Below are 22,327 nucleotides of genomic sequence, written 5' to 3'. Positions count from 1 at the left end.
ACATAATCCTTCCTTCCTTCCTTCCTTCCTTCCTTCCTTCCTTCCTTCCTTCCTTCCTTCCTTCCTTCCTTCCTTTTTTCCTTCCTTCCTTCCTTTTTTCCTTCCTTCCTTCTTTCCTTTCTCTCTCCCTTCCATAAAAATTATTGATTAGAACTTCCTTGATTCCTGCACAATTGTCCACTTTCTCTTATGTAATTTTTGAGAAGTATTGTTCTAAAGCAGTGTTTCTCAACTTGACCATGGAATTCTTAGAGTTGAAGTCTACTGACCTTAAAGTGGCTGAAGTTGAGAAACGTTGCCCCTAAAATCCTCTTTTTACCATTCCTTAGTAACCAGCACAGACTATGATACAGCCGGAGATGCAACGGAGACCTCCTCATACTACAGCGCCAAAGGTTACCTGTCCAGGTAAAAGCAATATTATTCATGTATTAAATTTATTTGCCACTCATTTCATATCAAAATGACTCTGGGTGTAAATCTATTATCAAATATTATTTTCACAAGTATGTTTATTGCCCTGATTAGTTTGCTTCCACAATTTTTGAGACAGTTCCCTTGTTGTGGCCACATTTTTCTTGCACTAAATGGATCTTGCACCTCAGAATTTTTCTGATTAACCCATTTGATGTCCTGAATGTTGCAGGTTAAACGATCAATAACTCTTTGCTGATCAGGAATAAATTAGAATTCTGCAATGTTGATAGCGTGACTGGTTTCAAAATGTTTCAAGTTGGATGTATTGTTGAACGACATACATTTATTAAAATAATCCAGGACGGTGAATATCACCCTCTTCCATGCGGTTGCAGAATTCTGATTTGGCTGTTAGCTTTTTTAAAGAGCCAGTTTAGCCTTTGTTAAGGCATCAGCTAGAAACCAGGACACTGGGAGTTTTAGTTCTACCTTGATATGAAAGCCAATGATGACTTTGGACCAACCACCACGAGGCAGGGATTTCTAGTCCTGTCTTAGGCATGAAAGCCAGCTGAGTGACTTTTGATCAATCACCAGGAAATAGGGAGATCTTGCCTGTCACAGGCATGAAAGCCATCTGGTTAACTTTGGGCCAATCACTGGGAGGCTATGAGTTTTAGCCCCACTTTAATTATAAAAACTACCTGGGTGATTATGGGCCAATCACCAGGAAACAATGAGTTGTAGTCCTACCTTGGGCATTAAAGCTGGGGGGGTAATTTTGGACCTATCGCTGGGAGACAATGAGTTCTAGTTACACCTTAGACATGAAAGCCAGTTGGGTAATTTTTAGTGGTTGCTAAAAACCAATGCACAGGATTCTTCTTCACTCATACTTAGCACCTGCTAGGAGTTAGATAAGGATGAATGGCACTCAAGGGAGGTTGGATTTAGTTCATTTGTGACTACATAGGAATTCTAGGCTGATTGCCCTTTTGACCCTCCCCCCAGATTCTACCACTCCTTTTCCTACAATTTGCTGGGAATGCTTTAGTGGATCCTGCATTGAGCTAGGAATAGGACTAGATGAGCTCTAGATTTCCAAGTATTTGAATCTATATTGGTGGTCCTCAACTTACAATCAAAGTAACTGTTCGAAGTTACATCGGCATTGAAAAAAGCAACACGACCATTGCAGCATCCCCATGGTCATGTGATTTACATTTGGATGCTTAACAACTGACTGACATTTATGACAGTTTCAATGTCCTGGGATCCCATGATCCTCTTTTGCGACCTTTTGACAAGCAAAGACAACGGGGAAGCCAGATTTATATAGCAAATATATGTTAATTTAATAACCGAAATTACTCACTTAACAAGTGTGGCAAAGAAAGATCATCTAATGGGGCAAAATTCACTTAACAACTATCTCATTTAGCAACAGAATTTTTGGGCTCAGTTGTGGTTGTAAATCAAGGACTACCTGTATTGACTTCTGAATCAGAACAGGGAGCACACATCCCTTTCCTGAATGCCTCCTGTTTGAGCTGGGGGTTGGACTAGAAAACCTCCAAGGTCCCTTCCAAACCTATTATTCTAAATTCTAATTATATTTGGAAGTTGGTTTTGCATGTCAGTCATATGTGTTGCCCTCCATTCTTTCCCACCATCTCTTGAACCAGCCGGGAACAAGATGGAGTGGAGTCAACAACAGAAGAGGAACAGTTGCCTCAAATCACGGATGAACTTCATGATATTCACGTGGCACCTGAAGCCCCTATTGCCAAATTCCATTTAAAAGTGAAAGGTACTGGGGTAGTTCCCATTCATACAATCACTTCTTGCATGCTGGTCTTTGTTTTCGGAGTTGTTCAGGCAATGGATGAGCCTGACATTGTGGGTTGAAAATTGTTTAATTTGATTTTGGTTTTGCCTCACACCATCTCAGGTTCAGTTCCAGCCACTGTGCTCAGAAGGATTCTGAGGCATTGCAGCATTAAGCAGATTTTTTAAAAAGAATTTCATTATCCTGAATATTCATTATTGTGATGCAAGTTCCACCCTTTTTGTATGCAATCAACATTACGATACAAAAGGAAAGAGCTTGCATTGCAATCGGAGAATCAGTTTGGTGTAGCGGTGAAGGCACCAGGCTAGAAATGGGAGACCATGAGTTCTAGTCCCACCTTAAGCAGGAAAGTCTTCATCAGTGACTGGCAAATTCTGACTCAGGAAATTTCCCCTGCATGGATTGCTCCTGTGACTATATAGGGCAGATGGGGAGGAAGCTAATTTCCAGATTACAAGAATAGAAGTGTGCGATCAGGTGAGGAGACCAAAGCCATTGGTAGCCTCACTTTGTAATGAAGAAAGACATACATTCAATTTTGAAGCTACTAATGTTATTGGATGAACAGGGACAAAAACAGCCAGGGAAGTGATTGAAGCCTATGGACCCTTTGTCAGTCAACAGGCATGCTGATTTACCACCAGCCTACTAAGTACTTAGGAGGCAAGGACTTGGCAGCACAAGGAAACAATAGCTAACTTAATAGACAGCCATTAACACCCCAATCAACTAAAAAGCCACACATAACAAGCACCATATAAAACTGAATAGCCCAAAACACACCCTCTGCTAGTGAGAAGTTCCCTGAGGATCAGTGGTGGATTGCTACCGGTTCACAATGGTTCAGGCGAACCAGTAGTAGTGGCGGCAGGAGGCTCCACCCACCCGCCCGGACGTCATCAAATATGATCTGCACATGCGCAGAAGTGGCGTGTGTGTGAGCAAAGTGAGCGTGCGTGCACGAACGAACCATTAGCAAAGCAATAAATCTCTGAATAATTGCAATAAATTATTCTAATTGCAATAAATTAGCAATAAATCTCTGATTCTCAGCACTGAATGACCGAAAGGAGTTACTTGGCACACTGTGGCTAGCCATGGGGCATTAAGTAGAACAATGATGGATTCCTTGATTAGTCTTTTTTTTTTTTAATTGAAAAAGTTTTAACAAGCAAAAACATTTTTCCCCCTTTTACCTCTCCTCCCCCCCACAAAACTCCCTTCCCCCCTCCCTTCACACACACCCCGGCTTCCCGGGTCAATCACAAGGTATTGTTATACATAAATCAAACATAGAGTAAAATTTTCCCTTCTAATCCAATTAACCTCATCCAAATCTTTTCATTTCCTAACCCCCCGCCCATTATATAAAATAATACTTCCTAATTATTCAAAGGCAATCTGATATTTCTTAATCTGATATCTGTGGATTCCTTGATTAGTCTTATAGCTCATACATCTCTCTCTGTGTTTGTTATACGTCCGCCCAGGTTTCCCCGAGCCTCGTCTCTACTGGTTCAAAGACGGTCAGCCGTTACATACAAGTGATCGTCTCCAAAGGACAGACAGCCATGAATTTCATGCTCTGGAAATTCTCCAGGTCACCAAAGAGGACGATGGCCAGTATTCTGTCTTCATCACTAACTCTGCTGGGTCTGCTTATTCGACAGCCAGGCTCATAGTCAAAGGTGAACAGGCTGAAATGGTTGTTAATGTTATTCCTTGATAGGCCAAATCTGCCCAGTAGAACTAGAGAGTCTGGATTTTTCATATTATGGTGTCTTTTGGGGAAAAAAATCCCCAAGTTCTTACTCTAATATGTTTTTCAGCTTAAAGCACTATTGTTCTAGCAGGCAGTTAAGGAATGATACCTTGGATATTGCATGTCTCCCCCACCCACTGTTGATTTCTCTTATCCACACACTGGCAATGATACATTTTTTAAAGACTATTGTATCTTGCCTAGCATCTGGTGGAATTGGGGTAACTGATCAGTAATGCAGAAATGATGGATGGATGGAAGAGAGAGATATATATATGAGGCAGACAGGTAGATAGATGATGGATGGATAGATGGTAGATAGACAGATAAAAGATATGGTGACCCGTTCCCTCCTCCATCAAGAGGGACGGGATGACCCCTTACAGGGACGAGCTGAGGAGTTTAACGGTTATCTATACGATAAAATCGTTCAGCTTCGGGATAGTTTGGACCAAGATTGCGATGATCCAGCTGAGATGACAGAGACACGTCTTGTTGAGGTTATTTGGGATGAGTTTGAGTCTGTGGCTCCCGAGGACATGGACAGGTTGCTGGGGAGGTTACATGCAACTACATGTTTACTGGACCCATGCCCTTCCTGGTTAGTGCTGGCTGCTCAGGAAGTGACACGAGGCTGGCTCCAGGGGATTATAAATGCTTCTTTGATGGAAGGGGTTTTCCCCGCCGCCTTGAAAGAGGCGGTGGTGAGACCTCTCCTCAAGAAGCCTTCCCTGGACCCAGCTATTTTGGGTAATTATCGTCAGTCTCCAACCTTCGCCAGGCGAAGGTTGTAGAGAGTGTGGTTGCATGGCAGCTCCCTCGGCACCTGGAGGAAACTGTCTATCTAGACCCGTTCCAGTCTGGCTTCCGACCCGGTTATAGCACGGAGACGGCTTTGGTCGCGTTGGTGGATGACCTCTGGAGGGCCAGGGACAGGGGTTGTTCCTCTGCCTTGGTCCTATTAGATCTCTCAGTGGCCTTCGATACCATCGACCATGGTATCCTGCTGCGCCGGTTGGAGGGATTGGGAGTGGGGGGCACCGTTTATCGGTGGTTCTCCTCCTATCTCTCTGACCGGTCGCAGACGGTGTTGACAGGGGGGCAGAGGTCGTCCTCGAGGCGCCTCACTTGTGGGTGCCTCAGGGTCGATTCTCTCGCCTACCCTGTTCAACATCTATATGAAGCCGCTGGGTGAGGTCATCAGTGGTTTCGGGTGAGTTATCATCTGTACGCTGATGATACTCAGCTGTACTTTTCCACCCGGACCACCCCAGCAGGCGGTGAAGTGCTGTCCCGGTGCCTGGAAGCTGCGGGTCTGGATGGGGAGAAACAGACTCAAGCTCAATCCTCCAAGACGGAGTGGCTGTGGATGCCGGCATCCCGGTACAGTCAGCTGCACCGCAGCTGACTGTTGGGGGCGAGTTAGTGGCCCCAAAGGAGGTGGTTCGCAACTTGGGCGCCCTCCTGGATGGACGGCTGTCTTTTGATGAACACCTGGCGGCCGTCGCCAGGAGGGCCTTTTACCAAGTTCGCTTGGTTCGCCAGTTGCGTCCCTTCCTTGACCGGGATGCCTTGTGCACAGTCACCACGCTCTGGTTACGCCTAGGCTGGATTATTGCACGTTTCTATATGGGGCTGCCTTGAGGTGCACCCGAGGCTGCAGTTAGTCCAGAATGCGGTGCTGAGTATAACGGAGCCGCTCGTGGCTACATGACATCGCTGTTCGTAGCTTGCACTGGCTTCCTGTGGTCTTCGGTGCGCTTCAAGATTTTGGTAACTATCTTTAAAGCGCCCATGGCTTAGGACCCGGTACTTACGAGACCGCCTGCTGTTACCCTTTGCCTCCCACCGACCCGCACGCCTCACAGAGAGGGTCTTGTCAGTGCCGTCGCCAAACAGTGTCGGCTGTCGGCCCCCAGGAGTAGGGCCTTCTCTGTGGGGGCAGTGACGCTCTGGAACGAATTCCCCCTGGCCTGCGTCAAGTGCCTGATCTTCGGACCTTCCGTTGTGAGCTCAAAACATATTTATTTATTAAAGCGGGACTGGCATAATTTGTGTTGAATTTTAAATTGGGTATTCTTAATATTTTTAAATTTTTAAATCTAAATTTTAATAATCAGCCTTTAAAATTTGCTCTTTTTAAATGTTGTTTTAAATTGTATATATTTTGTTTTTATTCTGGCTGTACACCGCCCTGAGTCCTTCAGGAGAAGGGTGGTATAAAAATTTAATAAAATAAAATAAATAAAAAAATAAAAATAAAAATAAAATAAATAGATAAATAAAAATAGATGAGAAAGAAAGAGGGGGATAGATGGATGATGACAGGCAGACAGAAAGATATAGACAGACAGATGAAAGATATATGGATGATAGAAATAGATGAGAGGGATGGATGAAGAAAGGAAGGAAGGAAGGAAGGAAGGAAGGAAGGAAAGGCAGGAAGGAAGGAAGGAAGGAAAGAAAGAAAGAAAGAAAAGAATGAATGAATACAGGGAGAGATGATAGATGTAGATAGAGGGATAGATGGATGGACGGATAGATGAATGAATGGATAGATAGATGAGAGAAAGAGAGAGAAGAACACAAACAGAGAGAGGGAGAGGGAGTTATAATGAAATAATTTCACTCAGTCCCCTTTTTGTCTTCTTGCAGGAGCTGGTGAGGACAGAAAACCAGAAAAAGGTAAGAAAATGAAACAGGTGAGATATCAAAATAAACTGTGGCTAAAGTTCCATGTATTTTGCTTGAGGATTGCTTTGCCCAAATCAAAGCAGTTTGGATGCTTGGTCCATGCAAAACCAAGCCAGCTTAGCCTGAGTTGGGGACCTATTTCTCTCTCTCTCTCAATTCGTCTTCTGCTTCATATATTTTAACTTTCAGACATTTATGAGCAGCTGGTGCCACCAAGATTCCTGGAAAGATTTACCAACAAGAAAGTGAAGAGAGGGGTCAGCATTACCCTTTCAGTGAAGGTGGAAGGTAAATAAACTTCAAGGCCACCCCACCCACTCCTTTTGACTACAGCAGTCCTTGACTTATGACTACAACTGAGCACAGAATTTTGTTATAAGCGAAACATTTATTATCTGACTTTTGCCCCATTTTATGACCTTCCCACAGTTGTTCAGTGAATCACTGCAGTCATTAAATTAATCACCCTGTTTTTAAGTGAATTTGCTCATTAGGAAGTCTTCAAAGGGGATCATGTGAACCAGTGGTGGATTGCTACCGGTTTGCCCCGGATCGGGAGAACCGGTAGCGGTGGTGGCAGGAGGCTCCGCCCACCCACCCGGATGTCTCTGCGCATGCACAGAAGCGTCGCACGCAGGCAGTCCATGAGCAAACCAGTAGTGACAGGATTTGAAACCCACTACTGATGTGAACCCAGGACACTGCAACATGAATCAGTTGCCAAGCGTCTGAATTTTGATCATGTGACCATGGGGATGCTGCCATAGTCGTAAGTGAAAATGGGTCATAAGTCACTTTTTTCAGCATCATTATATCTTTGAATGGTCACTAAATGAAGTGTTGTAAGTTAAGGACTACCTGTACTGTCGTCATTTTTCTCATCCTTATTATTTTGTCTATAAATCAACAATTTTCCCCCCGAATGTCTTTCTGTAGCATCTTTACCCCAAAACCTCACTGCTTTTTTCCCCCTTTTCTTTTAGGGACTCCATCACCCTCAGTAACGTGGTTGAAGGAAGAATCTCACGGTGAAGACATCCTCTGGATCAGGTCGGACACTCCAGGTTATAAACTGGCCAGTTCCAATATGCAACACAGTCTGATCTTATTAGATGTGGATAAAACCTACAGTGGAAACTATACTTGTATCGCCTCCAATCAGGCTGGTCAGTCTATCTGCAGTGCTTCATTGGACGTTTTGGATGGTAAGTCTCTCTGTCTCTGTCTGTCCATCCATCCATCTGTCTATCAACTACCATCTATCTTTTTCTTTCTATTTATCTATCTATCTATCTATCTATCTATCTATCTATCTATCTATCTATCTATCTATCTATCTATCTATCTATCTATCTCATCGTTCTTCTATTTTATCTACCATCCAACCATCCATTATTTCTCCTATCTACCTACATCTGCCTATCATATAATCTACCTACCTATCTACGGTAGTGGCCAAAATTGTGGAAACCTTTTGCGAAAAGTATATTTTCTAAAACTAGCTAATAACACCACTTTTTTGGGGAGTAGTACCATAAAATTATAAATCAGTGGAAAGATAATTTGATCAAGAATGTAATGCAATAACTTTTATGAAGGTTTTGCTATTAGAAAAGCAGTTAAGGTATAAAGAAGAAAAGTGAAACACGTAGAAAAAGCAAGATATAAAAAATAATCACCATAGAAAAAACGAGATATACAAAAATTATCACCATGTCAGTTACTACTTAGTAAGTGGGTAACCTTTAGCATGAATTACGGCCTTACGTCTTCCCCTGGAGTGAACCAAGTCTTTTAGTTCTGCAGCTGTTCTAATGTGAAACACAAGATTTAAGGATGGCTTCTATTTACTGGGTTTTATTGCTGGGTTGCTTCTGACTAACAAGTTTCTTTAGTCAGCTCTATAGATTTTCAATGGGGTTACGATCTGGGCTATTCCCAGGCCATTCCAGGAGTAGAATATGAAACTCCAAAAAAAAAAGTGGTGTTATTAGCCATCAAACCTCAAAAATACACTTTTCCCAAAAGGTTTCTACATTTTTGGCTCCTACCTACCTACCTACCTACCTACCTACCTACCTACCTACCTACCTACCTACCTACCTTCCTATCTACCTACCTTATCTGTCTGTCTGTCTATCTGTCTGTCTATCTCTATATTTTATCTGTCAGCCAGCCAGACAGCCAGACAGCCACTCCATTTCTCCCATCCATCCCTCTACCTACCTAACCTATCTTGTTCTACCTATTGAAGCAGAAGGGTTTATGGGGAAGAGGAAGCGAATGGGGATGGAGGAGGAGGATAACAATAACCATGGGCTCCTTGGTGCTCTCTGAGCTTGGTTGTTTTCTTTCAGACATTTCATGACCCAACTAGCTAACAACATCAGTGCCAAAGGGAGTGGGTTTGTGGGAATGAGGAGAAAAAGGAGGAGAAAAAGAGGGGGTCCTTGATGCTCTCTGAGTGTAGTAGTTTTCTTGCAGACATTTCATTACCAAACTAGGTAACATTATCAGTGCTACCATTCTTTTGCAGTGAAAGAGGCTGAGTCTCTGACCCAGGAGCGTGTGATGGTGACAGAGGCCATCATGACATCAATTGGGTAAGCATGTCATAGTCTGGCCAGATATTAATGAAAATATATGATACTCATAACATTATATTATTTTAATTACTCCAGTACAATAATCTTGAGTTCCCAATCCTTCACATTCCTGAATTCCTGGGAACCAACACCTAAGTGAGAGAGGACCCTTTCTCTGGGATATAAAATGAACTATTATTGAAACTTCTTTAAAAACATATTTGCACTAACTTGCTAATTGCAATTATGAGAAGAGCAAAGAAAGAAAAACACTATGAATAAAATTTATTTGCTCATTTTAGTCAATGCAGAGATGTGTAGCGTATCTCTATTTGGGTTGACATTGAAAGCCTCACTTGTTCAAAGACTGTAAGAAAGTTGTGGATTCCTTCCTTCCTCCTCCCTCTCTCCCTCCCTTTTTCCTTTTCTATTCTTCTTTCTTCCTTCCTTTCTTGCTTCATCCCTCTTCTCTCCTCCCTCCTTCATTTCCTTCCTTCCTTCCTTCCTTCCTTCCTCCCTTTCCCTTTTCTTATTCCTATTCTCTTCCTCCCTCCCTCTCCTTCCTTCTTTTGTTTCTTCTTTCCCTCCCTTCTTCCATCCTTTTCTCTTACTCCTTCCTCCTTTCTTTCCTTCCTCTCTCTCCCTCCCTCCCTCCCACCCCCCCTCCCTCCCTTCCTTCCACAATAAGTGTTAGGTTCGGGAAGTAACGAGGCTGGAGACCAGGGTAGTGACAACAGCTCTTTAATATAGGGTGAACCCAGCAACAGGCTGGGGGAAAAACCTCTCCTTTTATACAGTTCTGCTGGAGGCTTCGTCCAATCAGCAACGTGCTGATTTCCCGCTCAAATATTTAAAGGCACAACTGTTAATACATAACACTCCTCCCCTCCCAGAAAACACTTGGTCTTATTTACATATTTATTTACATGTTATTTTTCGACGTAGTCACGCAAATAACCTGGGCGTCTCCTAGTTCTTTCTGACCTGCGCGGTTCAGTTCTGGGTGGTGTTTTGAGCTGGTCGGAGGGGCTGTTTTCTCCTCCCAGCTCTTTCTCTGGGCCATCGGGCTCTGGATTATTGGCCGACTCTTTTCTTGGCCATCCGGCCTTGGATTAATTTTGGAATTTTCCTTGCTGTTTCCCTCGGGGACCTGATGGCGTCGCTGGAACTCTGGGACCTCAGCTAAGTCTTGCGCCTCCCGGGTCATTGTCAGCTGTGGATTCCAAGTGGTATTGGTCATTACCTGCCTCTGTTGGTTCGGTTTGGTCAGTTATTCGTTTCCTTAACTGATCTATGTGGCGCCGCCACACTCGGTTGTCTGGTAGCTCTACCACATACGATTTTGGCCCTGTTACTTTTGTTACTTGTCCTGCGAGCCAACTAGGGCCGTCCCCATAGTTCGGGCCCACACCGGTCGCCTATGCTCATTTCCTTGTTTTTCTAGCTCCCCTTGTAACCCTCGGGTGTGTAATGGGGTTCAAACGTCAAGTGGGCACGGAGTTTCGTCCCATTAGCAATTCGGCTGGGCTTTTCCCAGTGGCTGTGCTTGGGGTTCTGTGCTGGACGGCTAGGAAAAGTCTATTTTGTTTGCCAGTCACCTGGCTTGAGCCTGGACAATGCCTCCTTAGCGCTCCGGACGGAACGCTCTGCAAGGCCATTCGACGCAGGGTGGAAAGGTGCAGAGAGGGCATGTCGGATGCCTTCCTCTGCCAGGTACTCTTCAAACTGGGCTGCCGTGAATTGGGGCCCATTGTCGGACACCAGAGTGTCCGGCAACCCGTGAGTTGCGAATAGGTGGCGCAGGGTTGCGATTACTGCTTCGGCTGTGGTGGACTTCATAAGTATGATCTCTAACCATTTGGAAAATGCGTCCACCACCACTAGGAACGTTTGGCCGTGAAAGGGGCCAGCAAAGTCAATGTGGATTCTTGACCAAGGCCCTTGGGGCTTTTCCCATTCTCTGACTGGGGCTGTTGGGGGTAGCGGTCTGGACTCTTGGCAAGCTTGGCATTTCCCTACCCTCTCAGCAATCTCTGCGTCCATGAGTGGCCACCATACATAGCTTCTAGCTAACCCCTTCATCCTCACGATGCCTGGGTGACCCTCGTGGAGGAGGTCCAATACCTTGCCCCTTAACTTCACAGGAATTATTACACGATCACCCCATAACAGGCACCCCCCTTGAGCCGAGAGCTCATCACGTTTCTTAACAAATTCTTTGAACCGTTAAGCGCAGGCCACCCTCTCTGTACCCAACCGAGTACAGTCCTTAACACAATGTCGGTATGATGCCGAGCCACTTCCTTTGATGTGACTGGGCCAGAGTCCAACGAGTCAATAAGGAGGATGGGTGTCCCGGGTGGGGTCTTGATCGCCCCGGCAGTGGGCATCGGCCCAATGCGTCTGCGTGCCCCACTTCTTTTCCGGGTCGATGCTGCAGCTTGTATGAGTAAGCGGCTAAAAATATAGTCCATCGAGTCAAACGTGGCGAAAGTGCCACAGGCGTTGGCGATCGCCGGCCAGTAATCCTAGTAACGGTCTGTGGTCAGTCACGATTTCAAAATTCCGCCCAAAGACATACTCATGGAATTTTTTGACCCCTGATACAATGGCTAATGCTTCTTTGTCTAATTGGCTGTAGTTCCTCTCTGGGGAGGACATCGTTCTAGAGTAGAACGCTATAGGGGCTTCTGTGCCGTTTGAAGTCTATGGCTGAGTACAGCCCCACCCCATAAGGGGACGATCGCAAACCAGCACTAGGGGTAGTGAGTCGTGATATTGGATGAGCAGGCTATCACTTGAGAGCAGGTTCTTTACTGCTTCAAAAGCCCTATTTTCTGACTTTCCCCAAGACCAAACAGTATTTTTCCCTAAGAGCCTATGCAGCGGTTCCATAGCAGTTGCTTTGTTCTTCAAAGACCGCGTAAAAATTACCAATCCAGGAATGCCTGCAGCTCTGCTTTGTTTTTGGGCGCTGGAGCCTTCCTAATTGCCTTAACCTTGCTCTCAGTAGGGTGAATTCCTTTCTTGTCTATCCGGTAGCCCAAGAAATCGACCGGATTCGACCCCTATCTGGACATTTATTTGTCTTGACTTTTAATCCGCTGTCCGGAAAATGCTCAAGACCTTTCTTAACCGCTCCCCAATTCCTCCATGTTTTCCCTGAAATTAGGACATCATCAGTAGGAACTACCCTGGGAGCCCTTGCAGTAGTCGTTCCATCAGGTTTTGGAACAGCCCTGGTGCCACACTAACCCCAAATTGCAATCGGGTGCACTTGAAGGCCCCCTGTGCGTTACAATCGTTTGGGCTTGCTGTGCGGGCGTCTACTGGCAGTTGTTGGTAGGCTTGGGCCAAGTCTAACTTTGCAAAGACTTGCCCTTGCCCCAAGAGTGCAATAAAGTGTTGCACCACAGGAACCGGTAGCGCTTTTCTAGGCTTTGTTAAGCGTCGCCTTGTAGTCAGCGCAAATTCTAATTGACCCGTCCGATTTGATGGGGTGACGATTGGCGTCTCCCACTTTGCGTGATCGACTGGCACCAAACCCTGATTTATGAGCTTGTCCAGCTCCTTATCAATTTTTGGTTTTAGGGCAAAGGACTCTCCTCGCCTTAAGCCTAATGGGGCTACCTGGGGTCTAAGTTGAAGGAAATAGGGGTCCCCTTGTACTTGCCCAGGCAGTCCTTGAAGACATCTTGAACTCGTTAAAGAGAATGTCTTTCAAATTGCAGTCACTTCTGTAGATGCCAGTCACTCCCATGCCCAGCGAAACCAGTCTAGTCCCAACAGACTGGGCAGAGTTCCCGGCGATCGTGATGGGCAGGGATCTTTTTGTGAGGGCCGACTGGGCTCGGACGGAGGTGGTCCTCGAACAGGGATGCGATTCCCTGGTAGTCGTGCACTTGAGCCTGTGCTTGCAGATGGCGCTCATGACGGACGGCAGCGACTTCGCCAGGTGTCCCAGGACATGATGGTGATCGCTGATCCCGTGTCCACTTCAAGCCTGCACCGAACTCCCTCGATCTTGGGCTTTGTGAAAATCTTCTTTCCACTTTGGTTGAGGCGGCCTATAATGACAGTCGTTTGGTTAGACTTCGCGCCTTTCTTGTTTGAACCAATCATGGCCGCCTTTTCCGGTTCAGCGTTGCAGATTGGCGATTTGAATTTTCGGCGGAAGGTTGGGCCGCTCTGCAAACCTGAGCTAAGTGTCCTTTCTTCCCACACCGCCGGCATGTTGCGTCTTTAAACTGCAGCGTTGGCGCTGATGCTGCCCTCCGCAGCTTCCGCACTCGCCACGGTCCTCAGTGTCGCGTTTCTCGGTCCGGCAGACCCTTCCTCATCCTCGCCTCTTCGATTCGGACTGAATCTCCTCCTGGTGTACTGGCGTTGGCTGCGCTGCCTTGGATTGAAGAGGCTTTGCAGAGTCTCTGCTGCTTTAGTAGACATTTCGTGTGCTCTGGCCTCGTCCAGAGCGGTGGCTAGTGTCAGGTTGCTCCTGGCTAGCAGTCGCCGCGTAGGCGGATGTCCTTGACCCCTCGGATGAGTTGCTCGAGTAGCACTCGTCCAAGTCTCGTATCCGCAGTCCTTGGGCGCTCTTCTTAAAGCGCCATGTAGTCACCGATGGACTCGCCTCCATCTGTCTACGCTTCTCCGAATTCAAACCGCTGCACGATTTGGACGGCGCGAAATGGTTCTTCAGTAAAGTCTGCAGAGTCGGCCACGATACCGATTGTATCGGCGTTGGCTCTGCCAGGGCTTCCGCAATCTCGATTACCTCCGGCCCGCAATGGCTTAGGAAATAAGCCCGCTTCGTTATCGATCCTGTAGTTCGTTGGCTTCTAGAAAGCTTTCAAACGGGTCATATATGTTCCCATTTCTCCTGCCCGGTTGTACGGTGCGGGTGGCGTGTTTGCCATTTCCGCGTTTCTGCCCTGAGTTTGCTGGGTTCGGGACTAGCGTGCTTCAGCTCGGTTCTGGTTCTCCTTAGCCTCGAGATCCCACCTTCGTCGCCAATGTTAGGTTCGGGAAGTAACGAGGCTGGAGACCAGGGTAGTGACAACAGCTCTTTAATATAGGGTGAACCCAGCAACAGGCTGGGGGAAAAACCTCTCCTTTTATACAGTTCTGCTGGAGGCTTCGTCCAATCAGCAACGTGCTGATTTCCCGCCCAAATATTTAAAGGCACAACTGTTAATACATAACAATAAGCAATTAACGCTTACATACAGCCCCACTGCCTTCTATCCACTCTGGCTTCCAGATTCAATATTGGTCAGGAAAAATGTCTAGAATAAAAATATATAGGAAAATGTGACTCGTTTTTCCTTTTTTTCAGAGCTCAAGTTTCTGAAGCTGGAAAAGGTAGGGAAGACTTTACAGTCTTCATATATGCTCACTTTCAAATGTTTTTTCATGTAACAGGTTTCTATTTCACAGAGTCTTTTCTAATAATGATCAATCTCCCATTAAAAACATAAATTTAAAATTCTCCTCTCACACTTCAGCTGCTTTCGTTTTGTAATAATAAAACAAAATTGATGGTGGAGGTGAAACATCTTTGAAGGTCTTTGAGCATGTTTGAAATGTTAACTTCGTTTGAATAAACTTATTCAGATCTACAGTAGGGCTTTGGAAATTTCAGGTCTGTTCAGAGATGATATTACAGAATCTCTAAATCAGATCAACAGCACAAACCCAATATGGCCTTGGACATAAACTGAATTGGAATAAACAGAATTATTTTTCAGAATCAAATCAATGATTCAAACTTTTTATTTATATTCCGCTTTTATTATTTTTACAAATAACTCAAAGTGACAAACATATATAACACACCTTCCTCCTCCTATTTTTCCCACAACAACAACAACCCTGTGAGATGGGTTGGGCTGAGAGAAAGTTACCAAGCTAGTTTTCATGCCTTCGTGCAATACTATAACTCACTGTCTCCTGATGATTGGCCCACGGTCACCCAACAGGGTTTCGTGCTTCAGGCAGGATTAGAACTCCATGTCTCTTGGTGATTGGCCCAATGTCATTCAGCTGGTTTTGATGCCTAAAGTGGGACTACAGCCCCCATTCTCCTGGTGATTGGCCCAAAATCACCTAACTGGTTTTGATGCCTAAGACTGGACTTGAGCTCCCTGTCTCCTGGTGATTGGCATACCTAGCTGACTTTCATGCGAAACTCACAGTTTCCTGCTGATTGGCCCACAGTCACTTAGCCAGCTTTCAGGCGTAATGCGGGACTAGAATACACTCTCTCCCATTTTCTAGCCTGATGCCTTCACTACCAGACCAAGCACCATGTTCTTTCTTTTTTATCAGGAGAGCACATGGAAGGAGAAACAGCTCGGAGTCAGATTTCTCTAACCGAAGTGGGAACTGAGGAATTTCTGCAGAAACTGACATCTCAGATCACGGAAATTGTATCTGCGAAGATAAGTCAAGGTAATGGAGATTCAAGTGAACTAAATGCAGGGAAACACTTAAAAATATTGGGTTTAGGGATGTCAGTTTGAGACAGGACTATTTGGGAAGGGGAAATTACCTGAGTGAGTATTAAATCAAGTTGATAGTGATATAAGGCCAAAATCTGTTACCTTATTAGAACAATCCCTTAGATTTGCAGTGAGAAATGATCAAGGGTCTGGTGGCTAAACCAGATGATCAACAATTGAGGGAACTGGGAATGTCTACTTTAATGAAGAAAAGGACCAGGGATGACATGACAGCATCTTCCAATATTTGAGGGGCTGCCATAAAGAATAGGGGGTCAACCTATTTTTCCAAAGCATTTGAGCGCAGGATAATAAGTAAAAGATGGAAACTATTCAAGAAGAGAAGCAACCTGGAATTAAGGAGAAATTTCCTGATAATGAGAACAATTAATCAGTGGAACGATTTATCTCCAGAAGTTTGGGTGCTGCATCACTGGAGCTTTTCAAGAAAAGATTGGACAGCCACTTGTCTGAAATGGGACAGGGTTTCCTACTTCAACAGGGAGTTTTTTTATTTATTATTATTATTTTTTGTCACAACAGTATACACAAACAAATGTCATAGATAAAACAGCATATCTTGAAAAAAAATATATATATATATAATTAAAATTATGCATCAACTATATTAATTGGATATAATGAAGGGAACAATAGGACTGTACTAGAAGACCTCTAAGATCCCTTCTAACCCCTTTATTTTCTATTTTGTACATATCGACCCCAATTGAGCCCAAAATTTCCATTGCCACGCAGAACAGATGTTGTGAATTTTGCCCCGTTTTACGACTTCTCTTGCCATAGTTGTTAAGTGAAGTATTGCAATTCTTAAGTTAGTAACACGGTTGTTAAGTGAATCTGTCTCCCCCCCCCCCGCATGACTTTGCTCATCAGAAGGTTGCAAAAGGGGATCACATGACCCTAGGATACTGCAACCGTCATAAATATGAATAATTTGCCAAGCATTTGAAGTTTTGATCATACGACCAAGGAGATGCTACAACAGTTGTAAGTATGAAAAATGATTATAAGTCACTTGTTTCATTGCTGTTGCAATCAGAATAGAACTGGGGGGAACCGTGGAGGTCTTCTAGTCCAATACCTTATCCAGTCTCCTCTTAAAAGCCTCCAGTGATGGGCCACCTACAACTTTGAAGGCAAGCTGTTCCACTGGTTAATTATTCTCACTGTTAGGAAGCGTCTTCTTAATTCCAGATTGCTTCTCTCCTCGATCAGTTTCTATCCATTGTTTCTTCTCTTGCTTTGTAACTTTGAATGGTCACTGAATGAACTGTTGTAAGTCCAGAACTACCTGTGTTCTCTACTTAATTCTTTGGTAAGAACTTTCTCCAATAGCCTATAAGTCTGAAGAAAGTCTGGTGCGTCTACAGGACACAGATTGGGAAGGCTGAACAAAATACACCTGAGCATGTTTTAAGATTGGAATTTCTCCCTGATGATACTTTTTATTCACTTTCCCTTCCATTTCAGCTTCCCTCCGAATTCCTGGAGCTGACAGTGATGATGAATCAAAAACACCATCAGCATCTCCACGTCACGGCAGGTCCAGACCTTCCTCAACTGCTCAGGAATCTTCCTCCGAATCCGATGAAGGGGATGCAAGGGGGGAGGTAGGGCATCTGTAAAATTAACGTTTATGCAAGTTTTCCCATAGGGAGAAAAATAAGAGTCTTTGGAGGTGAATCAGAAAAATGATTGGTGCGATCCTTGGTGCTCTCTGAGCTCGGTGGTTTTCTTGCAGACATTTCATGGCCCAACTGAGGAATATCATCAGTGCTGGAAAGGAGGGGAATTGGAGGGGGAAGAGGAGCAGGAGCAGGAACAGGAACAGGAGGATAGGGACAAGGACCATAAGGTCCTTGATCCTCTCTGAGCTTGCTTGTTTTCTTGCAGACATTTCATTACCAAATTAAATCGCATCATCAACGCTAGAAGGGTTTGCTCTCTGTTTTATACAACCTCTTCCAGCACTGGTGATATAACCTAGTTTGGTAATGAAACATCTGCATGAAAACAACTAAGCTCAATTTTCAAGGACCACAAAGTCCTCCTCCTCCTGCTCCTTCCTGAAAATCCTCCTCCCTTTTAGCACTGATGATGTTACCTAGATGGGTCATGAAATGTCTGCCAAAAAAAAAAACCAAGTCAGAGAACAGTGGTCCTCAATCTTTGCGGATTGGCAGCTGGGTGGAGTGGGGAGAGGGGCACTGGGCCACCCAAGCAGTGAACTCAACTTGAGCAATTCAGCTCAACGTGCAGGCTGGTGCGTATTTGTGTATGCGTGCAGTCATGTACACCCACCTAGTGCTCACGCAGTATGGTTCCAAAAAGCCCACGACTCAGTCATGGTCCCTGGCCCAGGGAGGACCCCTGGTTCAATCCTGAGCTACAAATATTCTCTTCTACCATGATCCATGATCTAATGAAATGGTTGTTGGAGAGCAATCCTCCCAATGGGAGGGGGGATGAAGCAAGGAATCAGCCTGGGTTTATTATCATCATCATCAAACACAAGAGGCTTAGTATGACCCTTCCACCTGGTTGTTCCCAGGTGAAAGCTGCCAGTCTATAGATTCCTGTACTATAGATAGGATACAATATAGTAGTCAGCTTGAACTCTGCCTGGGTGAGTCTGGTTGCTCGCACCCGACAACGGCTTCTGAACTAACCTCAAGAATATTTAAGAAACTGATCCTTGGCCCAATAAAGTAAATAAATAAAGAACTCCTGTTCTGTTCTATTCTATTCTATTCTATTCTATTCTATTCTATTCTATTCTATTCTATTCTATTCTATTCTTCATTCCAATATGCTATGCTATGCTATGCTATGCTATTCTATTCTATTCTATTCTATTCTATTCTATTCTATTCTATTCTATTCTATTCTATTCTATTCTATTCTATTCATCCCATCCCATCCCATCCCATCCCATCCCATCCCATCCCATCCGGATTCTCTATTTATTTGGTATATTCTATTCAATTCAATTCAACCATCCTTCTCTTCATAGATTTTTGACATCTACATGGTCATTGCTGACTATACCCCAATGGGGGCAGACCGTGAAACCATCACTCTGAAGGAAGGCCAATACGTGGAGGTTTTAGACTCCGCTCATCCTTTGAAGTGGCTGGTCAGGACCAAACCCACCAAGTCAAGCCCATCGAGACAAGGTTGGGTTTCTCCAGCCTACTTGGATAAGAAGTTAAAGGTGAGACTTATACATAGTTTGGGGGGGGGGTGTTCTTCCAAAATTGCTTAATCTTATGTTTTTGGTCTTTAGACCATGAATAATTAAGCCAACTTCTACCCAGCAGTTTCAGTAAAGAGTTACTACAGTTCATATATAGTAATATGCAAAGTACAAGAAGTCCTTAACTTATAACCATTCGTTTAGTGACCATTCAAAGTTACAATAGCACTGAAAAGTGACTTATGACTGTTTTTCATACTTACAACCATGACAACATCCCCATGGTCACATGATCTAAATTCAGTTGCTTAGCAACTGGCTCATATTTATGATGGTTACGTTGTCCCAGGGTCAAGTGTCCCCTTTTGCACCTTTCCTGATGCCTCCTGGGTGGAAGAAGAAGGGAAAGAAGGGGAAGGTCCATTTCAGAAGTAGGAAGGGCAGGGGAGAAAAGAGGAAGCGCTCTTGTTGTTCTGAATCAAGAGCAAGTTAAAAGCAGGAGGGGTTGGGCAGGAAGGCAGTCACATCTCCCAAGTGTGTGTGTGTGTGTGAGAGAGAGAGAGAGGGGGGGGGAAGGAATCTCCCTAGACATTAAGCACCAGGTCCACAGGAACGGTAGAGAGGGGGTGTCTACCACACTACACCAAGCCTAATATGCAGACTATGGAAAGAGGCCACAGAGACAACCTAACAGATGGCGGCAGGGTGGGGAAAGATTCAGGCAGGACCAGCCTTTTTGCACTGAATAAAAAAAGCTGTGTAGAGGAGCATCTACCAATATGGGCTAGAGACCCTCCTAAGTTGAGATGGGGGCTCCCATGCTACTGGTATAATTCAGCTACTTCCTATCCTTTGCACCTTGGTTAGAAGACCTGAAAGCTGTCTTTTAAGGACATCCCTTCCTGGTAGTTACCAGATCATAAAATCCTAAACCTGGAAGGGACCTTTTAGCCCAACCCCCTGCCCAAGGCAGAAATCCTTAAATGGTGGTTTTTTGTTTTAATATTAGTTGTCTGCAGAGTGGGGTATCCCCGATGTTCCAGAGTTCCATGGAGAATCTGTTTCAGAGGATGAATACCGGAAGAAATTAAGGTGAGCTTGGTGAAAACCCTTCCTGTTGGAGCAAACTACTTTTCTATTAGAAGGGCCGTGTCCTACTCTTATAGCTGGTGGTATATAAGAATAATTTCATAGAATCATAAGATAGGAAGGGACTTCGAAGTCATCGTATAACCCCATCATGTGCAGGATCCACTAGAGTGGTGCAGTGGCCTAGAGGTGGAGCTCTCACCTCAAAATCAGGAGGCTCTGAATTCAATCCTAGGGTGAGGCAGATATTTCTCTGTTATGTCCCCCTCCCCACTTCACAGAGTAAACGCAAGACGCGTGTCTCCCAGTCTTTTTATTTGCTACAGACTTGATTTTCTTCAATTGAGGAAATACTTGGCAGTGACCATGCAAAGGCCTGCCAAGTGCTGGGTCCGTTATCTCGTATCCAAGGTCCGTTGCCAAAACTCACTGACAAAGTCTGTTAACCCTCCAACAACCGAGCTGCAGTGCACCCTTGGTAGCTTTTTTGTCCGTCACAAGGGCCACATGGCAACTCCACCCACTTTTATACCCTGTGGGGTGTGACTCAGTGACTCAGCAATCTCTGAGCCTGCCACACCTTTTCCTCTGCTGCGCACGCTTATCTTTACATCGCTGCCTCGGATCAATCCAGGATTGATTGTCAGCAGCTGGAACTTGGGGCGGTGCCAGCGAGAAGGGTCCTGGCAAGGAACACCTTGCTGGCTCCTCTCCCTCACTTTCCAAATCACTGTCCTCCATGAGAACAGGCTCGAGGGCCGGAGTCACAACATTTCTCTCTCTGGGCACAGTTAGAATATATCTGCTGAACAAAACTCCGCATTGGTGTCAGGAAGGGCATCTGGCCAGTAAACACTCAGCTCCATTCAGTTGTCCAGACTCCACTCGCAAGGGATTATGGGGTTGTTAAAAGAAATCTCTACTAGACTAGAGCATTTGGAAGGAGACTTCGTAGTATCCGAACATCTAGATTCAGTCACAGTTTTGTTTCATCTAGCATCAACTTTGTGAACTCTCAAGTTTCCTCTTTCCATTGTGTATTCAAAATGGACAGTGATGTGTGTGTGTGTGTATAGGATGTATATGTGTGTTATGTATATGTATGGGTAGATATATACTTTCCTTTGAGAGCAAGCAACAAAATTTCATTTTTAATGTATGCCAGTCTGCTCACAGTAAAAAAAATGACAATAAAGATTATCTTATCTTGTGATCTTTCCAGATGGCTTCCCATCAGCAAAGTCATTGGGGAAGCCAGCAGGGAGAGTCACGAGTCACTTCTGTAAGTCACTCCTGCCTCTTTGCTATCCCAGAAGCCCCCAGGTAACCAGGGGACTCGTGGGCAAGGGGCTCTCTGCCTGTTTGCATTTCTGGCACATGGCAGCATCCACTTGCCACCCCCTATACAGGTAGTCCTCCAAAGTTCATTTAGTGACCGTTCAAAGTTACAATGGCACTGAAAAAAGTGACTTATGATCATTTATCACACTTACAACTGTTGCAGTAGCCCCATGGACACATGATCAAAATTCGAACGCTTGGCAGCTGACTCATATTTATGACGGTTGCAGTGTCTGGGGTCACGTGATCCCCTTTTGCAGCCTTTTGACAATTAAAGTCAATGCGGATGCCAGATTCACATCACAACCGTGTTATTGCAGAGATTCACTTAACAACTGTGGCCAGAAAGGTTGTAAAATGGGGCAAAATTCACTTAACAATTACCTCACTTAGCAACAGAAATTTTGGGCTCAATTGTGGTCATAAGTCGAGGACTATCTGTACTTCCATAGTTATCTGTTGAGATTTAGAATAAATTTCCCCGACGGTCAAAGGATGGGATGTGTTTTCATGAATTTTCATTCATTTTTCTGTTTTTGCTTCCTCTTTAGCCTTATCATTCAAGACCTGTTGGGCACGGAAGAGGAATATGTCAAGGATCTTCTGTTCCTCCAAACACACCACATCCAGTTCACAGAGACTTGTCCTGCCGTTCCTGTTGCTGTGTCCAACCAGAAGCCTGTTATTTTCAGAAATATTACTGACATATCGCACTTTCATTCCAAGTACGTAGAGGGGAGGCAGATATATGACAGCCAAACAGCTTTTAAAGACTAAAGTATTCTAGAAAAAGTAGTTTAATAGGAACGCCTGCGCCCCTGTGTGCCACTATCCACTCAAGCAAATGTCCTCTGATATATTAGCCACAAT

The 22,327-nt window shown here is 44.7% G+C and overlaps 1 protein-coding gene across 1 annotated transcript in view; it reads left to right on the top strand.

The window, feature by feature from the left end:
• The window catches only part of OBSCN (obscurin, cytoskeletal calmodulin and titin-interacting RhoGEF), a 266,194-nt gene that overhangs the window by 159,239 nt on the left and 84,628 nt on the right, over positions 1-22,327 (top strand). Inside the window, exons 72-84 of the mRNA XM_058182772.1 lie at positions 330-408; positions 2,103-2,227; positions 3,760-3,957; positions 6,687-6,716; positions 6,915-7,013; positions 7,709-7,930; positions 9,262-9,328; positions 14,646-14,671; positions 15,638-15,760; positions 17,302-17,441; positions 18,845-19,045; positions 20,037-20,119; positions 22,009-22,182. Of these exons, the coding sequence (XP_058038755.1) occupies positions 330-408; positions 2,103-2,227; positions 3,760-3,957; positions 6,687-6,716; positions 6,915-7,013; positions 7,709-7,930; positions 9,262-9,328; positions 14,646-14,671; positions 15,638-15,760; positions 17,302-17,441; positions 18,845-19,045; positions 20,037-20,119; positions 22,009-22,182 (1,567 nt within the window). The remainder of the gene's footprint in view (positions 1-329; positions 409-2,102; positions 2,228-3,759; positions 3,958-6,686; positions 6,717-6,914; positions 7,014-7,708; positions 7,931-9,261; positions 9,329-14,645; positions 14,672-15,637; positions 15,761-17,301; positions 17,442-18,844; positions 19,046-20,036; positions 20,120-22,008; positions 22,183-22,327) is intronic.

The sequence above is a fragment of the Ahaetulla prasina genome, chromosome 4 (assembly GCF_028640845.1).
Source record: "Ahaetulla prasina isolate Xishuangbanna chromosome 4, ASM2864084v1, whole genome shotgun sequence".
In the NCBI taxonomy this organism is placed as follows: Eukaryota; Metazoa; Chordata; class Lepidosauria; order Squamata; family Colubridae; genus Ahaetulla; species Ahaetulla prasina.
Note: the sequence above shows the minus strand (reverse complement) of the source record. Positions and strands in the feature narration are given on the sequence as shown.